General features: G+C 42.2%; 1 protein-coding gene across 1 annotated transcript; it reads left to right on the plus strand.

Annotated features, from left to right (window-relative positions):
- Positions 1-1990: 1990 nt before the first annotated feature.
- Positions 1991-14481, plus strand: dbi (diazepam binding inhibitor (GABA receptor modulator, acyl-CoA binding protein)). The gene is made up of 4 exons (XM_041201517.1): positions 1991-2143; positions 13042-13159; positions 13243-13305; positions 14144-14481. The coding sequence occupies exons 1-4, from the start codon at positions 2135-2137 to the stop codon at positions 14218-14220; spliced, it is 267 nt and encodes an 88-aa protein (XP_041057451.1). The 5' UTR covers positions 1991-2134; the 3' UTR covers positions 14221-14481.
- Positions 14482-19567: the final 5086 nt, after the last annotated feature.

Consider the following 19567-nt stretch of genomic DNA (forward strand, 5'->3'; position numbering starts at 1 on the left):
AAACTTAACAACCTAAATAATAATATTGTTTCCATTGTCCTGTATACAATTCACTCCTTGTGATGTCCACCAGATATGGAAGGCCTCAAGCGTACCAATGGATATCCCATGCTCTTTGTCCAGAGCCACCTGAGTGTGTTGAAGATGGGCTGCCAGCAATCAGAGTGACCGTCATCAAGGTCACATCCAACCTGAGACTATGAATAGAAACATATAGCACAGAAGAAGGCTATTTGGCCTGGTGTATCTGGTCCAGCCAAGAAAGAGCCTAATCCCAGTTTCCAGTTTTTAGTTCAAAGCCCTGTAGATTACAGCAATTCAAGTATTATCCAAATATTTTTTTCAATGCAATAGGTATTTCCACCACTAACACCCTTTCGACCTGTGAGTTCAGGACCACCGCTGGGTGAAAAATTTCTCCTCAAATCCTCCATAATCCTTCTGCCAAATACTTTAAATCTATGCCCTTGGTTAGTGATCTCTCTGCTAAAGAAAATAGGTCCTTCCTATCCTCTCTGTCTAGGCCCCTCATAATTTTGTATGTTTCAGTTCAAAAGGAAACAACCCTAGCTAATCCAATCTTTCCTCATTGCTAAAATTTTTCATTCTTGGCAGTATCCTTGTAAATCTCCTCTGTACCCTCTCTAGTGCAAACACACTGTTCCTGTGATGTAGGGACCGGTACTCTAGGCCTAACTAGAGTTTTATACAATTCTAGCATAATCTACCAGCTCTTATATTCTATGTCTTAGCTGATAAAGGAAATTGTTCTGTATCCTTATTGAGCGCCTTATCTTCCTGTCCTGTTAACTTGAGAGATATGTGGACATTCACTCCAAGGTGAAACTTAACTTCTTAATATCCTGTCATTTATTGTACAGCCCTTCGTATTCTTTGTCCTCCTCGATACTGACCTCACACTCATCTGGATTGAATTCCAATTGGCACTTTTCTACCCACCTCACTTGTCTATTGATATCTACCTGCAATCTACAGCTTTCTTTATATCAAACTCACAAACACCCTACATGCTGGTGGGGGAAAAAGGATAGAAATGGGATAAAAGGAGGAATAAAAGGAGATAAAACAATGAATAAAAATAAATGAAAATAAGTGGATAAAAAATAAAAATGCATTTTGAAAAAAGGAATTAAAAAGGGGCTAAGGATAAAGGAGAGAGCTTATGGTCTGAAGTTGTTGAACTCAATGTTAAGTCCAGAAGGCTGAAAGTGCCTTATCGGAAAATCAGGTGATGTCCCTCCAGTTTGGTTAGGTTTCACTGGAACACTGCCAAGGATGGACATGGAGGCGTGAGAGCAGGATGGTGTGTTAAAAAGGCAAGCGACCGGAAGGTTTGGGATATGTTTGGGGACAGACCGAAGGTGTTCCGCAAAGCGGTAACCCAGTCTGCGTTAGGTCTCCCCGTGCTTAGTAGTTTTTGAATGAATGGAGTGCAGAGGATGGAGACGGTGTTTCATTGTTAGTGTAAAAGCAAAAAACTGCGGATGCTGGAAATCCGAAACAAAACACCTGGAAAAACTCAGTAGGTCTGACAGCATTTGCGGAGAGGAATACAGTTAACGTTTCGAGCCCGTATGACTCTGTTCTGGTGAAGAGTCATACGGACCCAAAACTTCCGGGTTAGTGTTACAGTGGTGGCCGCTACCATTCAACATGAACAGAAGGACATCAGTCTGCAGCGAACAGCACCTCCCGCGTGATCTTACTGAGCTCGAAAGCAACGTGTGCCTCCGCCCACAGCAACCGGGGCCAGCAATGATGGGAAACAAAAACAGAATTTGAAGTTCTGTCGAAGGCTCATGAGGACTCGAAACGTCAACTCTTTTCTCCGCCGATGCTGCCAGACCTGCTGAGTTTTTCCAGGTAATTCTGTTTTTGTTTTGGATTTCCAGCATCCACAGTTTTTTTGTTTTTAACAGCAATGATGGGGCCAATCGAGATTGGGAGGGCGGGGCGAGTGGAGAGGGGCGGGGCGACAGCAGCTGAGGAGGTCAGCGCCCGCGATCAGCACACAGCCGCCCACCAATCAGAGGACGTGGTGTGCCGGCGCCTTCATACACCCTATCGGGATTGTGCGCGTGGAGTGAGGAGAGCAGCAGCAGCAGAAGCAGCGATGGCCCAGGTAAGAGGCTGGCTGCAGGAATGGGTTTGACTGCACCGGCATCTGGATTGGGAGTTGAAATAATGGATAGATTTGTTGTTTTCATATAAAAAAAATCGCGGTAGGTTTTGCATCTGGAGTCAAGTGTGTGCAGGTGTGTGTAGGTGGGTGGCCTGGCCTGGCCTCTCTGCCCCCGAGCCTGTGGATCAGCCTCTCGGCTCATTGCTCCGAGCTCTTGAATCCTGGCAATGGGCGAGGGCTTCACTCCCCTGTGCCCGGCTCATTGTTCCCACAGCGAAGCTGCCGTCGCCATTGTGTGAGGCGCCGGGTGTGGTTCGTTACCTTCCGCTGCGGGCGAGGAAACCTTTGACTGGATCCTGAGAAAACCTTTCCCTTAACCAAAACCTGCGGCAGCCTCGACACCCTAACTCTGACATCCCTCCCGCCCCGTTTGTTGCTCAATGCGGGGTTAGTGGGGGGGAATTTCCGGTTATCATCATGAGCCAGGGCTGCCACGCCGGCCTGCACGTTTCTCTTTCACATGGCCCCATTGCTTGTTACAAAATCGGTAATTTAAGACCCCAATGAGTTGTATGCAAATGGAGGAGAGGAAATAAGAGGATAATCTACAAAAAATAAATGTGGTTTCTCCTACCAGATTTCCTCATTGAAAATATTTGTGGCGTTAAAAGGACCCTATGTAGTGATCTTAGTGCACTTGAAATGTCTTAAAGCTGCACTGAGGCTCCAAAAGATTTTTTTTTAAAAACTTTTATTTAAAAAGATTGCAGAAAGATCATTGATATCATACAACCATGGACGTTGGTCATTGGCCCTGGAACTGTAGTCTACTATCCCCCTCACTAAACAAACAGCAATTCAGAAAAAAAAAATCATCCATTAGCACTACAAAATGTATATGAATCATTGAACAATTGTAGGCTCTCCCAATCTAATTATTGCGAAAGTAATTGCAAGAGACGGTCTGTTGTAAATCAGTTACAGAAGGCTTGCCTCCAAGTTTATCTGGTATTATCTGTTTTTTATATAGCACCTTTTAATGTCATAAAACATCCCAAGGTGCTTCACAGGCATATTCACAGTCATACAACAAATGTGACAGTGAGGAACTTGAGATACGAGGACAAATGACCAAATACTGGGTCAAAAAGGTAGGTTTTAAGGAGGGTCTGAAAGGAGGAAAGAGGTTGAGAAGTTTCAGAATGGAAGTCCAGAGTGTAGGGCCTCAGCAGCTGAAGATAGTGCTGCCAATGGCTGAAAGGATTTTTCAGGCATGTGCAAAAGGCCAGAATTGGAGGAGTGCAGATATGAGGCTTGTGGGACTGGAGGAGGTTACAAAGATAGGTAGGGGTGAGGCCATACATGGAATTGAAAATGAGGATGCAAATTTTAAAATTGAGGCATTGTTTAATCAGGAGCCAATTTAGGTTAGTGAGTACAGGGGTGATGATTGAATGGGACTTGGTATGAGATAGGATGCAGGCAGCACAGATTTGGATGAATTTAAGTTTACAAATAGTGAAAGATGGGGCGCTGGCCAGGAGTGTGGAATAGTTAAGGTAACAAAGGTAAAGGTGAGTCTTACAGCAGCAGATGAATTGAGGCAGGGGTGGAGTCGTCTGATGCTACGGACCTGGAAGTAGGCTATCTTAGTAAAGAAGTGGTTATGTGGTCGGAAACTCATATCAGGTTCAAATACAGCATCTAGATTGTAAACAGTCTGATTCAGCCTCACACAGTTGCCAGGGTGGAGTCAGTGGTGGGAGTTTGTGGCGACCAGTATTTAGTGGGAAGAAGTTTCAGCTCCTCCAGTACTAAATATCTCAGTTGTCAGACTGCTTGTACAATGTAGGGTGTTGAGAGAAGTGGTGGTAGTGTGATGTTGGGCATCGTCACTGTTCATGTGGAACCTGACCTGTTTTGAGATGATGCAACTGCAAAACAGCATTTCGATGACAAATGGTGGTGGGCCAAGACCAATTCCTGGAGGGATCTACAAACTAAATAATAAGCAACTCAATGGTTCGTTAACATTTCACAACCATTGCATCAGAAGGTTATTGATGTCTTTATGATAGCTACTTCAAAATGTCTATTCACAGTAAGTTACAGCTGAATCAGAAAAACCCCAGACTGGTCACGAGATTGAGGAGTATTTTAAGTTAAATGGCCCACCAAAGTGGAATAGCATAATGTATCCATTATTTTTATATCAGTCCATGATTGCAAGTTTTATTGATGGTGTTCTCCTCAGTGCTTAACATCCAAGGGGGGGTCACAGAGGTATATAGATAGGCTGGGGGGAGTGGGCAAGAACTTAGTAGATGGAATGCAATGTGGCAACTTGTGAAATTATCCACTTTAGTAAGAAAAATAAAAAGGCAGAATATATTTTGAATGGGAGAGAGACTGGGACGTATTTGCATTCACTACTTTGTAGTGATTGAAGAAATACGCACATAAAAGACTTGAATATCTGCTTCCTATTACAAAGAAGCTTCATTGTTGCCAATCCTTGATGTACTATCATGAAAGTAGATATTGTCACGACCCACTGGGGATAGTGCACTGCAATATCAAACTCCACTGCTCCCCGAGCTGTGATAAATGTGAAAAAGTTTGATCAACCCAAGTAACTGCTTAATTTAGGTTAACAGAATACGACCACCAGGTTTGTAAACTTAATAAGTAAATAACTGTTTATTGAACAAATTGACTTTAACCAGTGGCAAAAGAAAGAAATATGAACTGCTAATTTGTAAATCTATAACCTAAACTCTACCCCTTCTTAAATTCCTATACACACACATACAAAACACATAAGACATGCAAAAACATGGATTTTAAGGGTGGGATAAAACATTTCAATAGCACCAATTCCGGAGTACAGGATTCGATGGGTTGATTTTGATTGATGTCTTCCAAATACCTTTCACTTCTTTGATGACACGAGGTGGTCTTCCAGCACTTTCAGTCTTTAGGGAACATTGGTTACTTGGTTGATTAGGAACATGGGAGTAGGAATAGGCCTTTCAGCCCATTGAGCCTGCTCCGTCATTTAATATTATCATGGCTGATCATCCACTTCAATGTCCTTTTCTCTCACTATCCCCATATCCCTTTATGTCATTGGTATTTAGAAATCTGTCAATCTTTGCTTTAAACATACTCAATGACTGAGCTTCCACAGCCCTCTGGAGTACAGAATTCCAAAGATTCACAATCCTTAGAGTAAAAAAATTTCTCCTCATCTCAGCCCTAATTGGCTTCCCCCTTATTTTGAAATCGTGTCCCCTGGTTCTCGACTCCCCAACCAGGAGAAACATCTTGCCTGAATCTACCCTGTCTCTTCCTTTTAAGTATTTTGTAGGTTTCAATGAGATCATCTCTCAATTCTTCAAAACTCTAGAGAACACATGCCCCATTTCCCCCATCTCTCTTCATAGGACAGTCCAGCCATCTCGGGAACAAGTCTGGTGAACCTTCATTGTACTCTCTCTATGTCAATAATATCTTTCCTAAGGTAAGGGACCAAAACTGCACACAGTACTCCAGGTGCGGTCTAACCAAGGTTCTGTACATTTGAAGCAAGATTTCACTACTCAAATCCTCTTGCAATAAAGGCTAACATACCATTAGCCTTCCTAATTGCTTGTTGCACCTGCATGTTAGCTTTGTGATTTATTGATAAGGACACCCAGGTCCCTTTGTACATTTACGCTTTCTAATCTCTTACCATTTAAGTAATTCTCTGCACATCTGTTCCTCCTACCAAAGTGGTAACCTCACGTTTTTTCACATTAGATTCTGTCTGCTATGTTCTTGCCCACTCACTAAGTCTGTCCAAATCCCCTTGAAGCAGCTTTGTATCTTCCTCACAACACACATTGCCACCTAGCTTTTTGTCATTTGGAAATTTGGTCCTCACATCCAAATCATTAAATATTGTGAACAGTTGCAAGTACTGATCCTTGCGGTACTGACTCGTCACAGCCTGCCAACATGCGAATGACCCGTTTATTCCTACTGTTTTCTGCCTGTTAACCAATCCTTAACCCATGCCAGTATATTACCTCCTATCCCATGTGCTTTAATTTTGCTAACCAATTTCCTATGGGTCTTCATCAAAAGCCTTATGAAAATTCAAGTATACTACGCCCACCCCCTTAACAATTTTGCTCGTAATATTCTCTCAAAAAAACTCAACTGGCCCGTCAAACGTGATTCCCCATTTATAAATCAATGTTGACCATGCCCAATCAGTTCATTATTATCCAAGTGTCCATTTATCACATCTGTTGGAATAGATTCTACCATTTTCCTTACTACTAATGTAAGGCTAACAGGTCTGTAGTTCCCTATTTTCTGTCTCCGTTCCTTCTTAAATAGTGGGGTGACATTTGCTACCTTCCAATCGGCAGGAACCCACCAAGAATCTGTACAATTTTGGAAGACGATCACCAATGAATCCACTATCTCCATAGCTACTACTTTCAGCACTCTGGGGTATAGAATTAAGGGGAGGTGAAGGCGTAGTGGTTGTGTTGCTGGACCAGTAATCCAGAGACTGTGGGTAATGCTCTGGGGTCCTGGGTTCAAATTCCGCCATGGCAGTTGGTGGAATTTGAATTAAAAGTCCAATGATGACCATGAAACCATTGTTGATTGTTGTAAAAACCCACCTGGTTCCCTAATGTCCTTTAGGGAAGGAAACCTGTCGTCCTTACCTGGTCTGGCGTACATGTGACTCCAGGCCCCACAGCAATGTGGCTGACTCTTAAATGGCCTAGCAAGCCACTCAGTTGTAACAAACCGCTACAAAGACACAGAAAAGGAATGAAACCGGACAGACCACCGGCATTGACTGAGGCACCGGAAATGACTATGACAATCGCAGTCTCGTCGACACTGCAAAATCCTCCTTAAGAACATCTAGAGGGTCTAGGGCCAAAATTGGAAGAGCTGCCTCACAGACTAGTCAAGCAACGGTCTGAGATAGTCATCCTCACAGAATCATACCTTACAAATAATGTCCCAGACTCCTCCATCACCATCCATGGGGATGTCCTGTCCCACCGGCAGGACAGACCAAGCAGAGGTGGCGGCACAGTGCTATACAGTTAGGAGGGGGTTCTCTGGGACTCGTCAACGCCGACTCCATACCCATGAAGTCACATGGCATCAGGTCAAACATGGGCAAGGAAACCTGATTACCATGTACCGCCCTCTCTCAGCTGATGAATCAGTGCTCCTCCATGTTGAACATCACTTGGAGGAATCACTGAGGGTGGCACGGGCATAGAATGTTCTCTGGGTAGGGGTCTTCAATGTCCATCACTAAGAGTGGCTCAGTAGCACCACTACTGACCGAGTTGCCAGAGTCCTAAATGACAGCTGCGAGATTGGGTCTGTGGCAGGTGGTGAGGGGACCAACAAGAGGGGAAAACATACCTGACCATGCTCACCAACCTGCCCGCCACAGATGCATCTGTGCATGACAGCGGTAGGAGTAACTACTGCACAATCATTGTGAAGGTGAAGTTCCACCTTCAAATTGAGGGTACCCTCCATCGTGTTGTGTGGCACTACCACTGTTCCAGTACAGATACAACACTGACATTTACCCCGCTATGTGGAAAATTGCCTAGGTATGTCCTGTGTACACAAGGACAAATCCAACCCAATTACCGTCCCATCAGTCTACTCTCCATCATCTGTAAAGTAATGGAAGGGGTCATCAATAGTGTTATCAAGCGGCACAGTAACCTGCTCAATGATGTCCAGTTTGGGTTCTGCCAGGGCCACTCAGCTCCTGACCTCATTACAGCCTTGGTTCAAACATGGACAAAAGAGCTGAACTCCTGAGATGAGGTGAGAGTGACTGACCTTGACATCAAAGCATTTGACTGAGTGTGGAATTAAGGAGCCTCAACAAAACTGGAGTCAATGGGAATCAGAGAAAACTCTCTGTTGGTTGGAGCACAAATGAAGATGGTTGTGGTTGTTGGAGGTCAATCATCTCAGCTCCAGGACAACCCTGCAGGAGTTCCTCAAGGTAGTGTCCTAGGCCCAATCATCTTCAGCTGCTTCAACAATGACCTTCCTTCCATCATAAGGTCAGAAGTGAGGATGTTCGCTGACAATTGCACAAATGTTCACCATTCGCAACTCCTGGGATACTGAAGCAGTCCATGTCCAAATGCAGCAAGACCTGGACAATATCCAGGCTTGAGCTGACAAGTGGCAAGTAACATTCGCACCTCAAATGTCAGGCAGTGACCATTGCCCCTTGATGTTCAATGGCATTACCACCACTGAGTCCCCCACTATCAATATCCTGGGAGTTACCATTGACCAGAAACTGAACTGGACTAGCCATATAAATATTGTGGCTACAAGAGCAGGACAGAGGCTAGGAATTGTACAACAAGTAACTCACCTCCTGTCTCCCCAAAGCCTGTCTACCATCTACAAGGCATAAGTCAGAAGTGTGATGGAATACTCCCCACTTGCCTGGTGAAGAAGCTGGACGTTGTCCAGGACAAAGCAATCCGCTTGATTGGCACCACATCCACAAACATTCACTCCCTCCACCACCGCACAGTAGCAGCAGTGTGTACCATCTACAAGATGCACTGCAGGAATTCACCAAGGCTCCATAGACAGCACCTTCCAAACCCATGATCACTACCCCCTAGAGGCAGCAGATAAATGGATTCACCACCATCTGGAAGTTCCCCTCCAAGTCACTCACCATCCTGACTTGGAAATATATTGCCGTTCCTTCATTGTCGCTGGGCCACAATCCTGGAACTCCCTTCCTAACAGCACTGTGGGTGTACCTACACCACATGGACTGCTGCAGTTCAAGAAGGCAGTACACCACCACCTTCTCGAGGGCAACTAGGGATGGGCAATAAATGCTGGCCCAGCCAGCGAAGCCCACATCCTGTGAAGGAATGGAACAAAGCATATCGGGTGCCGAGGACTTATCAACCTTCAGTCCCATTAATTTCTCCAATGCAAGCTTCGTACTAATACTAATTTCTTTCACATTCTCATTCTCCCTAGTCTTTTGGATCTCTAACGTTGGGAGATTTCTTGTATCTTCCTCAGTGAAGACAGACATAAAGTAATCATTTAGCTTCTCTGCCATTTCTCTATTCCCCTTTATAAATTCTCCTGACTCTGCCTGTAATGGACCCACATTTGCCTTAGGTACGTAAAAAGCAAACATTTGGCTGTGAAAACTTTTACAGTCTGTTTTTATGTTTTTTGCTAGTTTACATTCATATTCTATTCTCCCTTTATTTGGTTCTTGATTCCTTGTGTCAGAGAACTGAGTTATGAGGGATAGGTAGGAAGCATGAATTTTTCAACCTTAAGTTGCTACATGTGATTGAACATGTCCTAGAGGTAAAGTGTATAGAAAAGTTTAATCCAGAGCCCTGTTTCCATTTTGCCAAAACTTCAGGAGGTGGGGATATAGATAGAAATTCCAAAAATGAAAACTATAGGTTGCTGTCTAAAAGATTACACAGATTAACACCTGATTTGGACTTCAGGAAGGGTAGTAAAAAGGGTGTAAAAGCTCTGGAATCATTTAAGAAGCAGTTAAATATTGTAATTCGAGGACAGGAATGGTATCTATGGAATGATTGACTAATTAATCTAGTGTCGCCTCCACCAGTGGCATGATGACAATTTCAACGACAATAACTGGAGCTGCCATGCACAATACTGTCAGCAAAAATAAAGAGCAACAGCTGAAAGATGGCATCTTTAATGTAACAAAACATCCCAAAGCGCATCACAGGAATATTAAAAAAGTATGACAGCAAACTGCATGAGACGATATTAGGTCAAATAACCAAAAGCTTGATCGGAGTTTTAAGTCTCTTAAAGGAGGAAAGTGAGGTAGCGAGGTGGGGGGAAGAAATTCTAGAGCATGGGGGCTAAGCAATTGAAGGCAGAGCCACCAGTGCTGGAGCAATTATAATTTGGAATGCTGAAGTGGCCAGAATTAGTGGAGCACAAATATCTCTGACAATTTGGGGGCTGAGTAGGGTGGTGGATTAGAGAGATTGGGAGGGCAAGGCCATGGAGGGATTTGAAAACAAGGGTGAGAATCTTAAACTCAAGATTTTGCTTGAGCAGGAGCCAATGAAGGTCAGAGAGCACAGAGATGATAGATTAATTGGTGAGTTAAGAAGCATGTAGCAGATTTTTGAATGACCTCAAGATTATGGAGGGTAGAAGTGGAAGAGCAGCCAGGATTGTATTGGAATATTCTAGTCTAGAGATGACAAAGGCATGAATCAGAATTTCAGCAGCAGGGAGCTGAGATGGGTGAAGTTGGGCAATGTTGGTCTGTGGTGGCATGCATGTGAGGTTGAAAGCTCATCTCGGGACCAAATGTGACACCAAGGTTGAGAACGGACTGGCTTAATCTTGATGTTACCATGAAAAGGATGGACTCAGTAGCTAGGGAACGCACTTTGGAGTGGGGACCAAAAATAATGCTTTCGGTCCTCCCAATATTTAACCAGTGGAAATTTCTGCTCATCCAGTAAAGGATATTACAGAAGCAGTTTGATAACTTAGCAGCAGTGAAGGATTCGAGAGAGTTGGTGATGAGGTACGCTGATGATAGCCAGTTCTACATGTGAAAACTAACACTGTGCCTTTGGGTGATGTCGCCAAGGGGGAGCAGGCCTGCGATAGATTCTTGGGTGACACCAGAGATAACGTTGTGGAAGCAGAAAGATAAGTCATTGCAATTGATTCTCTTGCTATGATTAGATAAGAATGTAACCATGTGAGAGCAGTCCTATATAGCTGAACAACAGTAGAGAGGTGTTGGAGAATAATGTTTAATGAGAACAGGATCAATGGAAAAGGAGGTGGGGCTCATGGACAAGATGAGCTGAGAAGGCATGAGGGGAAGATAAGAGAAACTGGAGAAAGATATGAGTTTAGGGCTAGGGAGAGCTTTAAGGGCTCTCTGGGCTAGTGGAACGGAGGGACACTGCAGAGGCAGCTGATCAGATTGTCTTAGTGACCGAGAAGTCAGTGAGTTCCTTACCCTTGTTGGAGGTGAGGGTTGAGGAGAGTGGGGTTTAAGATGATGGCTTGCAGAAGAGAAAAAAACCAGAAGGCTATCTTTGCATTCCAGGATTATCCTGAAATAATGAGCAGCTTTAGCAGACCAGAGCAGGACCCGAAAGTGTTTCAAGTGGTCCAGCCAGATCTAGTGGTGGTTGGCTAAACCAGTTGTCCTTTCAGTTCTGCGTCCCTTGGACTTAATGAAATGGAGATGAGGGCTGTACTGGGGTAACAGCAAGAATGAGAGAGAGTAATGGTTTTATTGGATATTAGGATCTCAAAGGTGGAGGTGAGGGTGCAATTAAGTAAATCATTAGCTGCAGAAATGTGTTAAATGGAGAGCCAAATACAAGATAGTTGGTATTTTGAGAGTGCAGCTGTAAGTGAATTGGGAGGGATGCAGAAGGAGTTGGGTTGGGTCATGTAAGGGTGAAGAGTGATACAAAAAATGATCAGAGATGGCTTCATCTGTAATTGATACAGTCAGACTAGTAACAGAATGTGAGATGGCAAGGTCAAGGGGGTGACCATGAATATGGAGGGAGAGATTTAGGGAGGATAAGATGGCAGTGAACTCAGAGGAGAGAGAATATAATGAGCTGAGATGAAGATTGAAATCACCCTGGTTGAGAAGTCATTTGTAGCAGAGGCTGAGGGAGGAAGGCAGTGAAGAAATCTTGATAACGTTTTTAGTGTATTTCGGGAAATTGGTACAGAATGATGATTTTGAAGGAGGTCAGGAGGGTGGGACAAGGTGTGGTGCTCAAAGGAGGAGATGGTGTCTGAGGAGCAGTGGGTGAGACCAAGGCATTGCTGCTTGTAGTGAGCCAGTGCTGAGTGCCTCAGTAAGCCTGTCAAAGGATGAAGAAAGAGGCACAGAGGGAAGATGTAGGCTTATCCAACAGTGAATCAAGCCTGGGACGGTGGTAGGCTGAGGAGTTTTGTAGGATTAGGGTAGGGAAGCAAAGGAAGCAGAGTACCTGAGTGGGCAAGTGAAACGAGGCATGACAATAGAAAAGGAGGGGTAAAGAAAAAAGTTAAAAAGTGTGTGATGCATTGCAAGATTTGACCTTTAACAAACTATTTTCAGTTTAATCACAAGCTAAATTCCTTTGAAGAGGACTCAAAATATGTCTTGAATCTACATCCACATAATCTAATTGAATGTTGTGTTGCCTGTAGCTCACTTGAACCAAGCTCCAAAGGAGCACTGAAACCAACTTTTATTTAAACTTATAATTTTTACCTCGTTATCAGCTGAATGTTGTAGAAGAGTTGCAATTTATATCCAGTCATGGCTACAGTCACCTACTACAAGGAATGGAGATGAAAGAGGAAAATAATGATTTAAAATATATTTCTCATATCAGCTAAAGGGCTGAAAGTCCCCAAACTATTAAATTACAAGCTATATGCTTCAGAGAAGGGGATGTATATCCTTGTAATTGACCTTTGATGTGCCTATGTCTGCCACACACTTAAAAAAAAACTTAGAACTGCATATCCTTACAGACAAATATGGCGGAAGGAATGATGAGACACAGTCTGTTATTGGTCACTTAATAGATTACATTGACCTTAATACACTTGATGTATCTAATCATTGTAGTACACACCTGATGTAATATATTAAGGGTTTGGGTTTGTTGGACCTCTCAAAAAGGAGCCTGTGTTTAACTAGTGTGCAACTGTTATGGAGACCACACAATGCACGCAACCAAGTATCTTGGACAGGATTTCGACTATTGACCATATTATAGTGGTGACCTGAAGTTTCATTCTTTCTGTTTTAGGATGATTTTGAAAAGGCAGCAGAAGAGGTTAAACAGCTCAAATTAAAACCATCTGATGATGAAATGCTGTTGATCTACAGTCTGTACAAACAGGCAACGGTTGGAGATGTGAATACAGGTTTGTTAGTGATAAAGCTTAGCACTAATATCACTTACAGTGGAACTGCTGTTTGTCTATTAAAATACCTCTTATTTTCCCAGATCGTCCTGGCATGTTTGATTTGAAAGGCAAGGCCAAGTGGGATGCATGGAATGAACGTAAAGGTTTGTGCAGAAACTCCAAATAAACTTGTTTCTTTATCAATTCTACAAAAATGAAGGCTGCTAATTACCCAAAATAACTATCTATGTACAGTAAATTGCATGGGTTTGAAGTGATCCATCAGTTATACTGTATATAAGATGTCGTAAGTTCTCTTGATGTGTTCCTACTCATAAAGCCTGTTAATTATCCTGTGATAAATTGCTGCTCTCTATCATCTATCCCTAACCAGTAACATGAGTTTCCTAGCTCATCTGAAATCTGGCTTGGCTTCTGACCATAAATACTAAATGGAACTATGAGTTGTAAAGATTTCTTAGTAGCTAGTAAAATTTGAGACTGTGTAAAATTAAATATCCTGTGAATGTAAAATTATAGTTTAAAACGTCTTACATTTGTGCCTGTTATAACTTGTTAGCTGATCCCATGTGGCCTACTATTATGGTAGCATCTTTTATTAAAGGGGGAGAGAACTTAAAATAAATACAAAAATTATAACCTGGCGTTCATAGTTTAAACTTATATACCCGAGTTCAAGAAATGTTTTGGTCCTTTAATATGCAGATGCACAATTTCTTTGGCACTTCCTGTCAGTGACAGTTTAGATTCTTGCATTAAAATTCTAACTTTTGAATTGAATGTAGTAGGGCTGTTTGATTTTAATTTGTACTTTGATAATCCAGTTGTTTTTTTTTTACTTAGCAGACCTGTATTGATTAGATTAAGATGTGTTTTAATTTATAAAATAAAAATCTGCTTGCTTGTAAGTGGGTTTAAAGGCATAGATTGCAGACAACAGCTTTTTAGACTGTATTAATAAGACCTTAATATCTTTAATAGGAACAAGCAAAGAAGAGGCAATGAAGATGTACATCTCAAAAGTTCAAGAACTGAAAGATAAATATGGCATGAATTAAAATATGACCTTTTAAAGAAGGCCTGATTTTTAGTTAACAATTGTAGAAAAAAGCACTGACTCATTGAGCTAATTTGTTTCCTCAATAATATATGGGGAGATAATATCTGAATGAAACCAACTGCCTTACTGGTAGCTATATTTTGTGATTAATTTTGATACTAATACATGGCAGTTCATATGACTTTTTGAGCCATAGTGGATTTAATAATGGCTTTACTGTAAAACTTATAAGAAAAAATAAAATTGCATCACAACCTTACTGATTTGTATCTGTTTTAAGTATGTGGTATCTCTGCCAGATTACTGCAACACATGTTTTCAGCTTGAGTTCAGAGTGTACTACTGTATCATGTATGTTCATCTGTGTGGTTAACTTTTTAGCCTTATAGAAGTGGATGACTAGTCTTTCCACCAGCAACTCCAGCTTCTGCAGACCGGATGGAGGCTCATAAAATATGTTCTAGTTTTGTGATGTGATGTGGATGGTGGTGAGGAGATGAAAGGTGTGATGAGTGTTTTTTTTTTTGGTTCTGGTTTTTTTACTCTTTCCTTACCCTGTTCCCTTGACGCAGTGGCTAGAATATGACTAGGTACCAGCTCTGTTTTGGTACCTTGCACCATTGAATTTTTGTCATGTGACTCTAGACTGAGGGAAACTGAGCTAACTATCTTTAAGAAAATTAGCTGAGTAACGGTAGATGAATTATATGAAGAAAGGAAAGTTAATTCACATTACCATGACTGGTGTCGTAGTTAATATAGTTTAGGCTATCAAATGCCTTCTAACACTCCAGTGTTCATTGAAACATCATGTTCTTTTTCAATAGTTCAGTCAGTGGAGCAACCACACTGCTAAAGTTTGCACAAATTTGTAGTAAAACCCACTCATGCCCAGAAATCTCAAAACTTCTCACTTTGTTGTAGGCACTGGGAAACCCACGATAACTTTGATATTCACATCTCTTGGAGCCACTTTACCATGTCCAGTGGTATGGCCTAGATACGTAACCTACGTTTTTGCAAATTAACTTTTAGTCAAGTTCATCATCAAATTAGCTTCTTGTAATTAAGTAAATAATTCTTCCAGATGCTGTAAATGCTCCTCCCAATTCTGACTGAAAACTATTAAGACATCAAAATAAACAGCACAATTGCTTAGACCTGCAGTTACTTCATCAGTCTTTGAAATGTTGTAGGTGCATTTTTCATACCAAATGGCTTGACTTTAACTTGATGTAGTCCATTTGGCATCACAAAAGCTGATATCTCCTTTGGTCTCTCCAATAACAGTACTTGCCAATACCCTTTTAGCAAGTCAACCTTTGTGATAAATTTTGATTGTCCCACTTTCTCAGTACAATCCTGCAACCATGGTATAGGATAGGAATCCATTCCTGTTACCACATTCACCTTTCGATAGTCCAGTCTTTTGTGTTCCATCCGGTTTCAGTACCAGTACCATAGGCACACTCCAGCAACTAGACTCAATATCATTTTGAAGCATGGAATCAAATTCTTTCTGTACTTGTGATAACTTTGCCAGATTTAATCCATAAGGATGTTGCTTTATCGAAGATGGAAGCTGCTATAAGACGATATGTATAGCTAAACCTATTTCCCCACCCCCCCCCCCCCCCCCCCCACAACTTAGTCCCACAAATAGGTGTGTGTGACTGCAATAGCTTTTCCAAATCACTGACATTTGTCTGGAAGGTAACTCAATATTATATTTAAGTTTAAATACCCCCTCATTATCCAATTTGATTAGAGGAAAATCGGTTTGAGTCCTGTACTTCTACCTCTCTTATCATCATCTATGACCACTAACACCTCCTATCGGTCGTCTTCCCTGTCAAAGTAATTTTCAAGCATATTTACATGACACACCCTCTGCTTTCTTCTATCGAGAGTATTTATTAAATAATTTACTTTATTCAATTTCTTTTCAATCCTACAAGGCCCACTAAACATTGCCTTTAATGAGTCATTTAGTACTGGTAACAGAACTAGCACTCCCTCCCCAGCAATAAAACTGTGAGCTTTATCTTTCTTATCTGCCTTCACTTTTATCACTTGCTGTGATATCTTTAAATGTTCCCTAGCCAACTCACTTACTTGATCTAATCTCTCTGAAGTTTGATGCATAATCTAGGACAGTAGTTTCTGGATTTTGACCCAGCAATTTCTCATAAATCAATTTCAGTGGTCCCCTTACCTCATGACCACAAGCTAGTTCAAAAGGACTTAAACCAGTTGATGCATTATGAGTGCCTCTAATAGCAAATAACAAGAATGAAATTCCCCCATCCCAATCCTGTGGATAATCCTGACAGTATGCTCTTATCGTAGTTTTTAAGGTTTGATGCCTCTTTCCAAATATCCTTGTGACTCTGGATAATCTGTTGATCTAAACTGTTTTATCCCAAAAATGTTCATTACTTCCTTAAACAGCTGTGACATACAGATCAGGGTTCAAATTTTATTTCCTTAGGCAAACCATATCTTGTTTTTTAAAAAAAAATTAGTTACCTCTTCCATAATCTTCTTTCTTGTCATATTTCTTAAAGGTATCACTTCAGGAAACCTGGTAGACATATCCGTTATTGTCAGTAAGTACTGATTTCCATTTTCGGTGTTAGGGAGGGGTCCTATGCAATCAATCATGACTTGAGTAAAAGGTTCTTCAAATGTTGGTATTGGGATTAAAGGCACTGGCTTAATTACTGCTTGTAGTTTCCCTATCACCTGATGTGTAACATGTTCTACAGAATTTGACTACTTCCCTATGCAATCCTGGCCAATAAAATGTTTCTGTACATTTGCCTGTGTCTTTCTAATTCCTAAATGTCTCCCCATTGGAATTTAATGAGCAATCTATAGAATATCATTTCTATACCCTAATGGATAATAATCTGATGTACCTCCCTCCAGCTTTCATGTGCTAAGATGTGATCTGGCCTCCATTTTCTGATTAAAATATCACCCATAAAGTAATAACATTCTCGAATAGATTTTGCCTCTGTTTCTGAGTAAACTGTCAGATATAAAGGTTTTAATTGCAAATCCTTTTGCTGCACTCTATTAACTGCCTTGAGTTAGGATAACTAGGGAAAGAGCAGGGCCCATAAGGGGGCAATCTATGGGTGGAGCCAGAGGACATGGCTAGATTGTTGCATGAATACTTCACATCCGTCTTCACCCAAGAGAATGAGGATGAAGGTATTGAACTCGGGGAGAGAGACTGCGAGGTTCTTAAGCAAATTGATATAGGGAGTGACAAGGTATTGGAGGTGTTGGCAGGCTTAAGAGTGGAGAAATCTCCAGGTCCTGATGATTTGTGTCCCAGACTGCTGAGGGAGGCAAGGGAGGAGATCGCAAGGGTTCTGACCCAAATTTTTAATTAGTCTCTGGCCACAGGGGAGGTGCCAGAGGACTGGAGAACAGCTAATGTAGTTCCGCTATTTAAGAAGAGTGGTAGAGATAAGCCAGGGAACTACAAGCCAGTGAGTCTCTCAGCAGTGGTAAGGAAACTATTGGAGAAAATTCTGAAGGAGAGAATCTATCTCCACTTGGAGAGGCAAGGTTTGATCAGGGATAGTCAGCATAGCTTTGTCAGAGGGAGGTCATGCCTAACAAATTTGATTGAATTTTTTGAGGAAATGACCAGGTGTGTAGATGAGGGTAGTGCAGTTGATGTAGTTTATATGGATTTCAGCAAAGCCTTTGACAAGGCCCCACATGGGAGACTTATAAAGAAGGCAAATGCACATGGGATACAGGGTGATTTGATAAGGTGGATTCAAAATTGGCTTAGTTGTAGGAGACAGAGGGTGATGACAGAAGGATGCTTTAGTGACTGGAAGCCAGTGTCCAGTGGCGTACCACAGGGATCTGTGCTCGGTCCAATATTATTTGTCATTTAAACGACACAGATGACTATGTGGGGGGTAGGATTAGTAAGTTGGCGGATGACACAAAGATTGGCCGGGTGGTTAACAGTGAGGTTGAGTGTCTTGGGCTATAGGAAGATATGGACGGGATGGTCAAATGGGCAGATAAGTGGCAGATAGAATTTAACCCTGAAAAGTGTGAGGTGATACACTTTAGAAGGAGTAATTTGACAAGGAAGTATTCAATGAACAGCATGACACTAGGAAGTTCTGAGGAACAAAGCAACCTTGGCTTGTGTGTCCATAGATCTCTGAAGGCGGAGGGGCTTGTTAGTAGGGTGGTGGAAAAGGCATATGGGATACTTGCCTTTATCAATCGAGGCATAGCTTACAAAAGTAGGGAGGTCTTGTTGGAGTTGTATAGAACCTTGGTGAGGCCACAGCTGGAGCACTGTGTGCAGTTCTGGTCGCCACATTATAGGAAGGATGTGATTGCACTGGAGGGGGTGCAGAAGAGATTCACCAGGATGTTGCCTGGGATGAAATATTTAAGTTATGAAGAGAGGTTGGATAGACTTGGGTTGTTTTCGTTGGAGCAGAGAAGACTGACGGGCGACCTGATCGAGGTGTACGAGATTGAGTGGCGTGGATAGGTAGCGGCTGTTCCCCTTAGTTGAAGGGTCAGTCACGAGGGGACATAAGTTCAAGATGAGGGGCAGGAGGTTTAGGGGGATGTGAGGAAAAACCTTTTTACCCAGAGGGTGGTGATGGTCTAGAATGCACTGCCTGGGAGGGTGGTGGAGGCGGGTTGCCTCACATCCTTTAAAAAGTACCTGGATGAGCACTTGGCACTTCATAACATTCAAGGCTATGGGCCAAGTGCTGGTAAATGGGATTAGGTAGGTAGGTCAGGTGTTTCTTACGTGTCAGTGCAGACTTGATGGGCCGAAGGGCCTCTTTTGCACTGTGTGATTCTGAGAGTTAAACACTCCAGCTGAATGATCCTCTTCTGAGTGGGTACCAGCTGGGAGAGGTGGCAGGAGGCAGCAGCTGGTCTGTGTGGACAGAAAGAATCTCTTCAGTATTTATTATGGATGTGGAAGGTTTTGGAGAAATGCTGCAGCAGGCTGAGCAGCTTGCAGCAGAAAATGAAGGTGTGTCTGAGCTTCCACATGTAGAAAGAAACCTGTGTCTTTCTCAGAATTGTTACCAGATACAGTGCTGGCTAATTGGATTTCAATACCTTCCTGCCTTTGAACTGCCTGTCCTCCTTGCTTTTCTTGCTTCAACCTGTATAACTATGATCTTGTTATCACACAATCTGGAAGCAATCTTGGAACACCTCTGTTGAAAACACTTCTACAGGCTGCTCAACTACCATAGGTATCACCCACATTAGTGATCCAGCTATATGATTACCCAGAATAAATTGAACCCTTGCAATGGGCAATTTTT

This window comes from Carcharodon carcharias, chromosome 12, assembly GCF_017639515.1.
Source record: "Carcharodon carcharias isolate sCarCar2 chromosome 12, sCarCar2.pri, whole genome shotgun sequence".
In the NCBI taxonomy this organism is placed as follows: Eukaryota; Metazoa; Chordata; class Chondrichthyes; order Lamniformes; family Lamnidae; genus Carcharodon; species Carcharodon carcharias.